The 13227-nt window shown below is 43.5% G+C and overlaps 1 protein-coding gene across 2 annotated transcripts in view; it reads right to left on the bottom strand.

Moving 5' to 3' along the window:
* Positions 1-11610, bottom strand: part of Marchf6 (membrane associated ring-CH-type finger 6) — a 62691-nt gene extending 51081 nt beyond the window's left edge. For both annotated transcript variants that reach the window (XM_027400075.2, XM_027400074.2), the window contains exon 1: positions 11364-11610. In XM_027400075.2, coding sequence (XP_027255876.1) covers positions 11364-11382 — 19 coding nt within the window. In that variant the 5' untranslated portion in view covers positions 11383-11610. The remainder of the gene's footprint in view (positions 1-11363) is intronic.
* Positions 11611-13227: the final 1617 nt, after the last annotated feature.

Below are 13227 nucleotides of genomic sequence, written 5' to 3' on the forward strand. Positions count from 1 at the left end.
GACACACACACCAGAATTGAATCTACCCATTTGTTCCCTTAAGTGACTTTTATTGTATAAAAACAGAGACAGGCAAGGTCTCAAGTAGGAAAAAACACTAAAGGGATTCTAAAACATCACTGTTTCCCACCAGCAATTAAGAACCCTTTTAACAGTTATATAATGAAGTATAAAACTTCTAATGCGATAGGTAACCATCATTCTTTGTTGCTAAAAATAAAACTTTTACCCAAGTAAGTGCCTTTCCACTAGCTCCATTTATCCTCGGGCAGATAGTCAACTTATAATTGGCTACTATGTGGACAAGAACACACCAGGAAATTTCCTACATACCAATTATAATACAGTATATAATAATACTGTCTTTAGACAGTTTTTTAAATTTTTAAAAAATTTTTAAATTATATTCTACAAAACGATTAAAACAACCACATTTCCATTAATATTATGGAGACATGATAAAAGAAAACAAAAACTTGTTTTCAATACATCCCATATGCAATTTCCCCTCCTTCCAGAGAACAAAAAAATTTAATTGTAGGCCTTGACACACATTCTTAATTGGATCATAGGAGAAAGCAAAACTAATTTTCTATTCTGTCATTGTGGGTTTTTCTAAGATTTTGTTTATATTTATGCATGCTTTGCCTGCATGGATGTTTGTGCCTGCAACTGGAGTTAAGGGTGATTGTAAGCCACACTCAGCCTCAAGTTACCACTCTCTCTTCAATGCTTAAGCTCCTCCACCACCCTTTCTGCTTCCAGTCCAGCTTTGTCAGTACACTGTGCTAGTGGACATTTAAGGGGGAATGATGCTTTCTTACTCCTGCTACATTGTCAGTGGATTTAATCATCACTTTCCCACAGTCCTACTGATAAAGACCTGACCCACTTCAGACCTCACACAGGCACACATTTGGCTTGGTCATTTCACCAACTCACTTTAGTCACCCTAGTTAGAATGTCACAAATACAATGTAACTTTTTAAAGTGTAATGTACTTCATATGCCATGAAGTTAAGGAAAAGCGTGCAAGTAGCAGGGCTTGGTGGCGCACACCTTTAATCCCAGCACTCAGGAGGCAGAGGCAGGTGGATCTCTGTGAGTTTGAGGCCAGCCTGGTCTCCAGAGCGAGTGCCAGGATAGGCTCCAAAGCTACACAGAGAAACCCTGTCTCGAGACAAGTCAACAGTTGAGCTATTTACAGCTGTACACCATGATCACTGCTTTTACAACATCATCATCATCCCAAGAAGAAACCTTGTAACTAAAAGCAGTTCCACCAGGCCTCCCCACTTTCAAGCAACCACCAATCTACTTCTCTATAGAGATTTGTCTACTACAGACATTCCATACAAACTGGATCACATAAGATGCGGTCTCCTGCAACTGGCTTTCTTCACTTAGCATAATGTTCATGAAGTCCATTCCAGGTGCCCCTTGTTTCCAAGTGCTAGTGAACAGTGCCCATTCATACACAGGACACATTTATCTATGAAATGGTAACAACAGTAGGAGTAAACACCTACTGTGAATTCTACTGGGTATATACCTAGGGACAGAACTGCCTGAAGTATATGGTTATTCAGTGCCTTTATGAAAATCTACCAAAGCCATCCAATATCCTTATTTGGGGCATGAAGCTTCCAGAAGTTTCAACCTAGCCCAAGACCACAAAACAGAACAAAACAAACAAACAAACAACAAAGAAAAGCCTCCTACTTTTCAACTGGGTCTAACATTCTTTTGACTTAATCTTGGTTTACTGAAAAGGTCATGGCTTCAAGTTCATTTTTCTGTGGATATTTCCAGCACTATAAGAAAAAAAAAAAAAAAAAACTCTACTTTTCTCTATGGAATTGCTTTTTTGTCAAAAATCAACTGCCCATATACATTTTACAACACATGGAAACATCCAAAACCATCAGACCAATAGATTCTTTAAAAAAAAAATTACAGATTTACTAATTTTATGTTTATGGGTGTTTTGCTACATTTCCCTTGAATTGCAGTTATGGACTGTTGTGTATCACCGTGTGGGTGCTGGAGTTATGGACTGTGGTGTTATCACGTGTGGGAACTGGAGTTATGGACTGTGGTGTATCACCGTGTGGGAACTGGAGTTATGGACTGTTGTGTATCACCGTGTGGGTGCTGGAGTTATGGGCTGTTGTGCATCACCATGTGGGTGCTGGGAAATGAACTGGGTCCTCTGCAAGAACAACAAGTGCTCTTAATCGCTGAGCTGTCTCTCCAGCGCTAGGCCAAACATTTTTTTTTCTATTTTTATTAAATTATTAATATTTTCACATATACTTTCCCTCTCCTTCTCCCTCCCCCCATCCCCATTCCTTCTCCCCCACCTTAGGCCAAACATTTTAACAGCTGCCTTAAATCTTTTAATTTAAAAACAAAATCCTCAGATACATTATCACTTGTTAAGCTTTGACATAGTAAAAGACAAAACTATCTGAAAATACTCCTCCCTTTTCAATCCCAAGTTTTCACTTAACCAAAACATGTAAACAGTGACATAAACATCTTTAAAGATTTAAAATAATACTGGAATACAGTCAAGATTTTCACCCTAGGAAATTATATTTATCATAAAGTTATTTTGTTAGCATGCACTTTTAAATTGTACTTATTTTAGCTGAGAAGAGGGCACTGGATTCCCTACAACTGGAGTTACAGGCAGTTGTGAGCCACTATGTGTGTGCTGGGAATTACATCCAGGTCCTATACCAGAACAATAAATCAATAAATGCTCCCAACAGCTGAGCCTTCTCTCCAGCTCCATCATTACTTTTAAAGGTTGTTTTTTTTGTTGTTGTTGTTTGTTTTTTAAATCAAGGCTAGTGAGACAGCTGAGCAGGTAAGAGCACCTGCCATCAAGCCTGACTCCTGAGTTACACCAGAAACCCACATGGTAGAAGTAAAGAACCAACCACTCTAAACTGTCCTCGGACTACATACTCAAACCCACACACAGAGAACACAATTTTACAAGACTGGGCTTCCTTTCTAATAGGGTAAATACATGTGCAACCCACAGAAACTCAAGTGCTTGGGTTCTAGATCTGACTCCAGCACTTCAGACACTGACATGGGACTACAGGTATGAAGCCAGCCTAAGAGACGAAGGAAGTTCAAGGACAAATAAGGACCCAGTCTCCAAACAGACAAAGAACCAAGAAGAGTACAAAGTATTCTGAGTAAACTCTGAGAACCATTCCTCTGTATCAGCATCCTTTGTACCACTGCTCTCAAAGTGGCAGAACAGCTGACAGAAGAAATGTGGGAGACTGAAGACAGCAGTGAGCCCAAAGTGCCAGGGAAGTGTAGCCGGCAGGGCAGGGCTCTTACTCAATAGCTACAGTGAGACTCAGAGTGTGGGGAAGCAGGGAGCTCAGACCCCAAAAGCTGATCCTCCAGGCCCACTGCTCCATAGCCCACTCCCCTCCAGGGAGGCCCCGCCTGCTAAGGATTCCACACCCTCCCATCACGCACATTGTCCTGTAAGGGACATTTCGGAAGCAGACTAGGTATGACAACCTTCAAAATGTTCCACTCAATACAATGTCTCTTGCAATGTCTGAGGAAGGAAGAAATGAAATTTATTTACCTAGTTAGCAAAGGTCTAAAGTACACAGTAGGTGTTCAATATTCAGTGACTACCGACAACATTTTTAAAGGCATGGTGTCTCCAAATCTTCCATTTCAAAACATATTCCAACAGAACGGTACACCAAAAATGTACATTTCACTAGGTTCAAGTTGTACTTTACTAATCTATTTCCATCTTTACAGAACACACCATTAGGTAGAAGTCAAGGAAGGTCAGAGAAATAAAAGGCTAAAATACTGAGGTTAGAAAATAATAAAAGTAGAGGAAATGCAGCCCGACAGTGGTGGCACATGCCTTTAATCCCAGCACTTAGGAGGCAGAGGCAGGTGGATCTCTGTGAGTTCAAGGCCAGCCTGCTCTACAGAAAGTTCTCAGACAGCTGGGGCTACACAGAGAAACCCTGTCTCGAAACAAATAACTAGAGGAAATCCTTCATTGACTTCTGAGCCTTCAAGAACTGAGCATGTATGCCCCCATCCCTCCCACCAGAAAAACTTCTCAGATGACTATATCTGAAGAGGTGGTTACCTCACAGGGTAGTTGTCAGGGTTGGACCTATGCAGTATGACTGTTCTGGTAAGAGATTAAAAGACACATTTGTGCAGAAGAAAGGCAACGTTAACACACATAGAAGAAAGCATTCTTAATCCCTCAGGACACCTGTCAACACTTCAATTCAAAGCTTTTGCCCTATAGGACTGTGCTCAGTTAAGACAGCCTATGCCACTCTGTCATGGCAGTCCTTGAAATTTAAAACCATTATCAAATCCCAACTTTTCCCACTGTTGGCTGATAAAACCAGAAGTCATTTTCTTTTAACCCCTACTCCCTAGGCCACCTCAACTATTAAGTTCTTATAGGTTTATACTGATCTGCTTTATGCACATTCCATTCCCACTGTCTTAATTAAACTTCTATGGCCCACTAAAATACAATGGACATTCCCAAGACGCTCCCCTTGGTGACTGACTTATTTCCTTTTAAGACCTCATTCTTCATTACACTAAAAATGAGTGGTCTTTATGTCCTTACAGAAACAAAAGGGGGGGGTCAGTCAGTCTAGACTGGAAAAAGGGAATAAAGATAACTCAGCCACGGTCTCTGGGTAGCACAGCGTTCATTGCAGCATTTCAATCCTGTGTACCCCACTTCAGCCATGAGGCAGGCATCTTTTGAGTTGTATGGCCAGCAGAAAAGACAATGCAGTCATAGTTTTGTTTCTTCCCATTAACTTTCCCACCATTACCATGCTTCTTGGATCAAAATGAGATAGTCATATTCTAGCTCCAAGAAATTTGGGGTTAGCACCTAGTTAACAGTTCTACTAGGAGAATGTAGCCAGTGACAAAGTGGCAAAAAAGTTTGTATGTCACCTCTACTTTTGCTAGAGAAAACTGTTCTTGAGGCCCTGCCTCCTAGTAGGACTACAGAAGGTCCCACACCGGTGCCCATTCTGAACTTCCCCTAGACAACCTGTTGCCCAAAAACTCATTCACTCCCCAGAGACACGCCTTCCTAGTAGTTTCTAACATTCCGAGCACGCTTGTACCTGAGAGACTATTCCAACTCTACCCACAAAGCACTTGCAGGGACAACTCCTCCTATGTCCTCTCTGTTATGTCTTCTGCTGACAAAATTGTGGGCTCTGCTCTCATATTTGCTTTTCTGCACACCACATAACACCTTCTATTATTTATACATGCCACATAATTTACTTGATGTTTAATTTGTTTTCCCTTCCTCATCTACCAAATTAATTAATTTTAAGCACCACGGGGAAAAAGAAAAAGAATTTTCTCTATTTCCTTCCTAATTCAAGCACACCAACTGTCTGCATGTTCAAGCCAGATGAATACAGGCATGTATTGTTTACAGGTCTATGGTCAGGATGAAGTGGGCATGTCTGGAAACAGGTAAAACACTAATTTCTTACACATTCTAAAAAAGAAGATAACAAAAAAAAGAAAGAAAAAGATAGCTGTCTGACTCTGACATTTTCCCATCTTTTTAATACCTTCCTCCTAAATTTAAACTACTGAAAGTTTTTTGCCATAAGTTAAACAATGTGATCAGTCATAATACAGTTCTGCTTCATACTTTTAAAAGTGAGTATTTTCTCGGCCCAGGCATGGTGCTGAGCGCCAATGATCCCAGCCAGCACTTGGGACACAGGCAGGAAGATCTCTTGAGTGCAAAGCCAGCCTGGTCTACACAGTGAGTTCTAGTGCAGCTAGGATATAGAGAAGAGACCCTAAATATATACATGCATACAAAAAAAGAATATTCTCCATCATAAGACACAAAATAGGACTTTTTTTTTTTTTATCATGTATACAACATTCTGCTTCCATGTATATCATCTGCACACCAGAAGAGGGCACCAGATATCATAACGGATGGTTGTGAGCCACCATGTAGTTGGTTGCTGGGAATTGAATCAGGACCTCTGGAAGAGCAGTCAGTGCTCTTAACCTCTGAACCATCTCTCCAGCCCCCAAAATAGGACTTTGAATACCCAACAAAATACTGATAAAAATTTGTGTTATGTCCCCTAGTACTATTTAGCAAAATGGAAAACAAAAGAAAGAGACTGCTTTATGTATCACTGGGTTAAAATATTAGCATTCTACTGTAGTAAAATACTTAATATTTTTTATGAGAGCTTCAGACATGAGTTCTTGATTGCAACATCTATTCCAACACTGTAGCACTTTTCCTATAAGGAAAAAAATGTATCTTTGAACACAGTATAGAATTTTTATTTATTTATTTATTGAAATTGAAATTTTTCAGTGCATTGCTGGATTGGACTCCTGACCCATAAAATGAAGAGGCTAAAATGCCAAAGGTCTCCCCTGGCTCTGAAGATTAAACAAGTGATGCCAGTAGTTTATATAACACACCTGTACTCATACAAACTATATAGATAATGAATCACTTACCAAATAAGAATGAATCACAAACTTGCTGATTTGACAAAAATATAATTCAATACACAACTTAGCACTTTAGCAATTTAAAAAAATATGTGATTATTTACTATGAACAGGAAGAAATTATAAATGAATGCTTTACTGCAAATAAAAACATTCCAAGCAGGCTGGAGAGATGGCTCAGCGGTTAAGAGCACTGGCTGCTCTTCCAGAGGTCCTGAGTTCAATTCCCAGCAACCACATGGTGGCTCACATCCACCAACTAGATCTGGTGCCTGCTCTCTGCTGGCATGCAGGCAGAAGACTGTATACACAATAAATAAATAAAATCAAATGGTCTATCAGAAGAATGAACATGCTTTTTTTTCTTTTTTTTCTTTTTTGGTTTTTCCAGACAGGATTTCTTTGTGTAGCTTTGGAACGTGTCCTGGTACTTGCTCTATAGACCAGGCTGGCCTCAAATTCAGAGATCCGCCTGCCTCTGCCTCCTAGGCACTGGGATCAAAGGTGTGCACCACCACCTCCTGGCCACAACATGTTATTTTTAAGAGTAACATTCAGCTTCTGTGGCGGGTAATTTACTAACAATCATTTTTCATAGAATACTTTTTAAAGAATTACTTATTTATTATGCATACAGAGTTCTACCTCCATGTATGTCTGCACACCAGAAGAGGGTACCAGATCTCATTACGGATGGTTGTGAGCCACCATGTGGTTGCTGGGAGCTGAACTCAGGACCTCTGGATGAGCAGCCAGTGCTCTTAACTGCTGAGCCATCTCTCCAGCCCTGTATTAACAATTTTTTTAAAAGATATTTATTCTTTTCTTCATGTGCATTTGTATGTCAGCTATGTGTGTTGACACACAAGAGGGAGGGTTGCCCTCAGAGGCCAGAAGAGTATGTTTGATCCCCTGAAACTGGCACTAAAGGCAGTTGTGAAACACCTGATATGGATTCTGGGAAGTAAACCAGGGTCCTCTGGAAGAATAAGAAATAAAAATGAGTGTACTTAATTTTTATTTCTTAATGTGTATAGGTATTTTGCCTGCAGTTATGTCTGTGCAATGCATGTATACCTGGTGCCCTTGGAGGACAGGACACAGCAATTGCCTGAAACTGACATTACAAACAGTTGTGAGCTGACATATAGGTGCTGGAACTAGATCTTGGGTCCTATGGAAGAGCAGCTAGTAGCCTTAACTATTGAGCCATCTCTCCACCCCTAAAATATACACTGTTAACTGAACCATCTCTCCAGTCCTATAGTATGGACTCTTATTAACCAATATTTAAAATATCAATTTGTGAAGTCATGGAGTTGGCTCAACAGGTAAGGTGCTTGTCACTAAAGCTAACAACCTGAGTTTTATACACAGGACCCACATGGTTGAAATAGAGAACCAATTCCCACAAACTGTCCCCTGACCTCCACAATTGCATCATGAAACCAGTACACACACACACTCTCTCTAAATAAATAAATAAATAAATAAATAAACGTAGTAAAACAAAATTTAATTTGCTTTCTGTTAAGTCATACTTTCCAAACACAGAAAACAACAAACAGCTATTTCCTTTGTAATCAAAAGAAACAAGCTGCATTTCTTTTAATTTAGGAAATAATCTACAGGAACTAGACAGAGGGTTCAGTAGTTAAAAGAACTTGGCTGTTGGGGCAGAGGACCTGGGTTCAGTTCTCAGCACCCACAAGAAAGCTTACAGTCATGGATAACTCCAGTTCCAGGAGGTCCAATGTCCTCTGGCCTCTACAGCACAACACACACGGTGTACATACATACATGCATACAGTCAAAAATACTCATATACACAAAAATAAATCTTTAAAAAAAAATATCGTGGGGCTGGAGAGATGACTCAGCAGTTAAGAGCACTCACTGGCTGTTCTTCCAGAAGCCCCAAGTTCAATTCCCAGAAACCACATGGTGACTCACAACCATCTATAATGAGATCTGATGCCCTCTTCTGACCTGCCAACAGACATGCACTGTATACATAATAAATAAGTAAATCTTTAAAAAAGAAACAAATATCCTGTTGTAACTAATCAGGTAGAACAGTTGTTTACAAGCTTTTTGCCACCTTCACTTTATAATATTTGTCATCAAACTATCCCTTTGTGTTATTTCAAGTCAAATTTAAAGTAAATGTAAAAATTTCAAAAAGGCTTCCAATTCAAAACTTTACAAACGTGGACATGAGAACTATTAATTTCACTTTCATATGCCTAGAGAGATGGCTCAACAGGTAAAGTGACCTGATGTTCAAACTCCTGGAACCCACTTGGTGGAAGGAGAACATTGACTCCCATTGGTTGTCCTCTAACCTCCACATATATCCAAATAAATAAATAAGGTATCAAAATTCACTTTCACAAATAGTAGTTACATAGAACAGTTGAAAATTAAGGTCTTGTTAACATACATTAATGATTCATCCCATAAAGGAAATGACAAAAAAAGTTATCTCACTTATAAATAACAAAGTATGGGGTCTGACATGAGTGTGAATCTTTCTTCTGCCATTTACTACCTGAGTGAACCTAGCAAAGCTACTCAGTCAAACTGAACTTTAGTGCCTTCTTCACCTCTACAATGGCAGGTTGCTGTCTTCCCAAACATGTTGACAGAATCGAGGTGTAATATAAAGTGTTTAGTAAGGGGAAGCACACAGACTCCTCAGTAAATATTAGTTACTTTGAGTACAATATCCAAGTCGATGTTAAAAGTCACTTCTATCTTATCCTGATATTAAAAAAAAAAAAGTATCCTTAAGCACTAGAAGTATCATTTTCCATTTCCCTCATGACACCACAGACACTCTTAGTTTCTCAATCCCTGAGTTACTAATAACTATGGTCATACCATAGTCTATGCAAGTATTAAGTGACCAGGTGGGAAGCATCAGGATTTCATATACTATGCCTGTACAAAAAAAGTAATATACACATGGCTTACTAGATTTATTAATTAAAACTAAAACTTAAAGGAGCCAGAGATGACTTGTTCTTGAGTCCCATACATACATATGAGCAAACACATAAATCTTAGTTAAAAAAAAAAAAAAAAACCTTCAAAGCCTGTCATGGTAGAAGCAGACGAATAGGGAGGAACTTTCTTAAAAGACAAAAACAAAGAGACAAACACTTGACTATTAACTAAAAAGATGTGGAACCCAGAGATGCACACTTACAAGTTCAACCTATGTGAATGTTAATCTTCAACAGTTTCATTTTCACAGTTTTTCCAAAAGTGTTCTCCAATGGCAACTAGCTCCACCCACTGCATATAATAACCACGCTATATCGACAAGCAATGAAAATAGGGCCAACTGTCTCCTACTACCTGTGTGAACCTTAAACAAGCTATTAAAATAAGCCTACATTTCCACAGCCATGAAACACACGCATCGCTTTGAAGTCGGAACTTCAAAGTAAATACACCTGAGCATGTTTTGTTAACTACACGGTTTTTGTTAAGGAAAGACTTCTAAAAAAAAAAAAAAAAAAAAAAAAGTCTTATCAACTCATCACATCCACACAGAACTTTTTATTATTCTATTGACTTCAACATAGTGCTTGGCTCAACTGTATTTAAAGTCACCAAAATAAACCATTAGGCAGGAAAAGACGCTCATTCTAACAAAAATATATCCGATGTGTTAAGTATCCGCACTGGTAAGTATAGGATCAATAATTCCCTCTACAGACTCACTAATACATCAGCGACTCTGAAAACATGAAACTGTTTTAAAACACCCCAAGACCGTCAGGGAAGCATCTGCTTTCAATATTCACTTTCTTCTCTATGTTATCTGCTTATTTCCAAAATACTCGTCCACAAACAAAACAAGCCAACCCTCTCGCTTGCAGGTGTCAGGTATTTACAAAGAAATGTAAATATCAGTCTCCATCCCTCCAATAGACTCTCTGGGGTCTGGTCGATGCCCTTAGGGTAAGGTAAGGAGAGGGCAAGGTTTCAACAGAGGGCCTGGTCAGTTCAGTCCACTCGGCAGTCATCACCTGACCCTGATATTTTCCGCGAACTTTCAAAGTCAACAAAGAAGTTCTGTGGCAAAGAGGTAGGGCCTACAGGACAATCGGCAAACAGACCCGAACACAGAAAAAAGAAGCGTGGGGGAGGGGAGTGGGAAGCCCCCCCCCCGGGCTTCGCTCTGCGGCCCCCTCCTCTGCGGAGCGCCGGACAGAGGCTGGGACCCCGATCCAACGCACTGCCAAGCCCCGGCACCCCCACGATTCGGGCTGGGCACCCCACGACCCGGGCACCACACATCTCGAACACCCCACGTCCGGGGCACCGCACATCTCGACACCTCACGTCCCGGACACCGAAGCCCCAGCACTCCACGTCCCGGACACCCCCACGCCCCAGACACCCCACGTCCCAGACACTAAAGCCCCAGCACCCCACGTCCCGGCACCCCACGTCTCAGACACCCCACGTCCGGGGCACCCCACGTCTCGGACACCCAACGTCCCGGACACCGAAGCCCCAGCACCCCACGTCCAGGGCACCCCACGTCCCGGACACCGAAGCCCCAAGGCTGGGCCGTCGCCAGAGGGCTCCGGCGGGGGGCGCGCAGAGGGTCACCTTCTGAGCCGAGCCCGCGGGAGGACCCTCTGGACTCGCGCGCCCGGAAGCCGGCCGGCCGGCCGGGCGAGCGGGAGAGCAAACTGCCCCCGGGCGCCGCCGCGAGCGCCCCGGCCCGACGGGAGCGCGGGCGCCGCTGCAAGGGCGCGGGCGCCGCCGCCTCGCCTCACCTTCCTCGGCGGTGTCCATCTTGTCTGGGGGGCGGCGGTGACGCAGCCGCGAGGCGCCCGCGGCCCGGCAGAGCCTTCGGGCCCGGAGGGGACAGGCGGGGTGGGGGGAGAGGAGGGGAGGAGAACGAGGCCGCGGGCCCGGCAGGTGCGTGCGCTCAGGTGCGAGAGGAGAAAGCCAGACGCGGGCCGGCGGGCGGGCGGCGGGTGGGGGGACAGGGACAGCGGCTGACAGAAAAGAGAGCGCCGGGGAGGGGGAGGGGCGCGCGGCGAGAGACGGGCCTGGGCGGGGGGCGCGCGCCGGAAGAGGCGGGGCGCCGGTGCCCGCGCGTCACTTCCGGCGCGCGCCCCTCCTGCTTGCTGGCTCGCTCTCTCGCGTGCGGGAGCTCAGCGGCCCTGCTGTCGGAGGGCTCGCTCGCTCGCTCTCTTTCGCTCCCTTCCTCGCTCCCTCGGCGGGACGGGGATAGCGAGAGCGCCGGGGCTGAGGAGGCGGTGTGTTCCGGGATAAAGGAGCGAGCGCGGAGCAGCGGGAGCGAGCTCTGCGAGCCGGCTCGCAGGGCGGGTGCGCGCCCGAATTGGAGGGCAAGCGAGCGGGACAAAGGCCGCAGAGTGGGGTACTCGACCGTGACTCCCAGGGCATTCAGAGTGGGCCCCGGAACGAGCGTTTTGGTTCGTCACCAGCGTGGCTCTGACGCTCAGCTTCATAGTGGCACAAAAGCATCCCTGAAACGTAAGAAGATGAGCACCCAGGTTTCCGGAATTTCTCCTGGGGAGGCTTATGCAATTGGTTGGAAAGTACGCTAGGCAGCTGGAAGCCGAAATTGAAGCCACCTCTAATTAGGGGAAACTGGGTCCGGATGGCGACACAGTTACGGACGCTTACCTGGCCCGAAAAGTAAATGGCAGGTGAATGATGAAAGACTGTGCTCTACTCGCATCAGCTGGCCGCCCTTCATCACAGGAGCCTTTTCTAAGTAGATAAGATAGTACAGTTTAGAGGCCGAGAAGTCTCTCTGGCCTCGAAGCTTAAGAATTCAGGTGACAGAAAATAGATTGAAGAAAGAGAACTTTCTGTGTGAGCAGGCATTCGAAAGACCCTTCTTTGGGCCTCAGATCTGAGTAAGGCTTAAAGTAATGAAAAGGAGCCCTCCAAAAAGGCAGCAACCCTTGAATAAAGTCATCGATTCGTGTGTATGACCCGAAGCAAACGTACTGCCACAGTGATGGAGACGTACTGTTTGCAAAGGCTGACCTTGAGAATTGTGTAAAGACTGTCTCAGAAAAATGCAAAACCATATTCGAAGGCAGCTCCTTCCCCATCCCTACCCTTCCTGCATGCTTCCAGTAAGAATTCAGTCAGTGTAAGGCCTGTAGCAGCATACATTGAATTGGCTGAGACCAGGGACACAGAACTCAAGCCTGTCAGCATAGGAGGAAGGATTCTGGGAGAGAAAGTTTTGATGAAGGAAGCACTGTTAATAGTATTCAGGGCAGGTATGTAAACCTTGACTACAGATGATGCTGGGTGGTGGAGTGGAGGGCTTTCTCCTTTGGATTTTCTGTTTTCTCTTGGGAACTCCAGGGAAAGAACTTTTCGCCAGGTCTCCCTTCCACATAGCAATATATTGTCCAATTAATTAAAATAGAAGTAATTAGGCAATGTTTTTTTAGCCCCTACTATGTGCCAGGCAGTCTTCACCACTGTGTAAATAGGTCAGACCTCCCAAGATGCCTCTGATAGAAACTTAACTACCTTTAGGCTAAAAGGAAGAAAGCACTTAGTGTGATCTTCAAGGATAGGATTCTGCTGGGGCACAGAGCTGCTTGGAACCAGAGTCTCCCGGCCTGCCACATCCTCAGCTTGGCC

Source organism: Cricetulus griseus, chromosome 2 (genome assembly GCF_003668045.3).
Source record: "Cricetulus griseus strain 17A/GY chromosome 2, alternate assembly CriGri-PICRH-1.0, whole genome shotgun sequence".
NCBI classification, from domain to species: domain Eukaryota; kingdom Metazoa; phylum Chordata; class Mammalia; order Rodentia; family Cricetidae; genus Cricetulus; species Cricetulus griseus.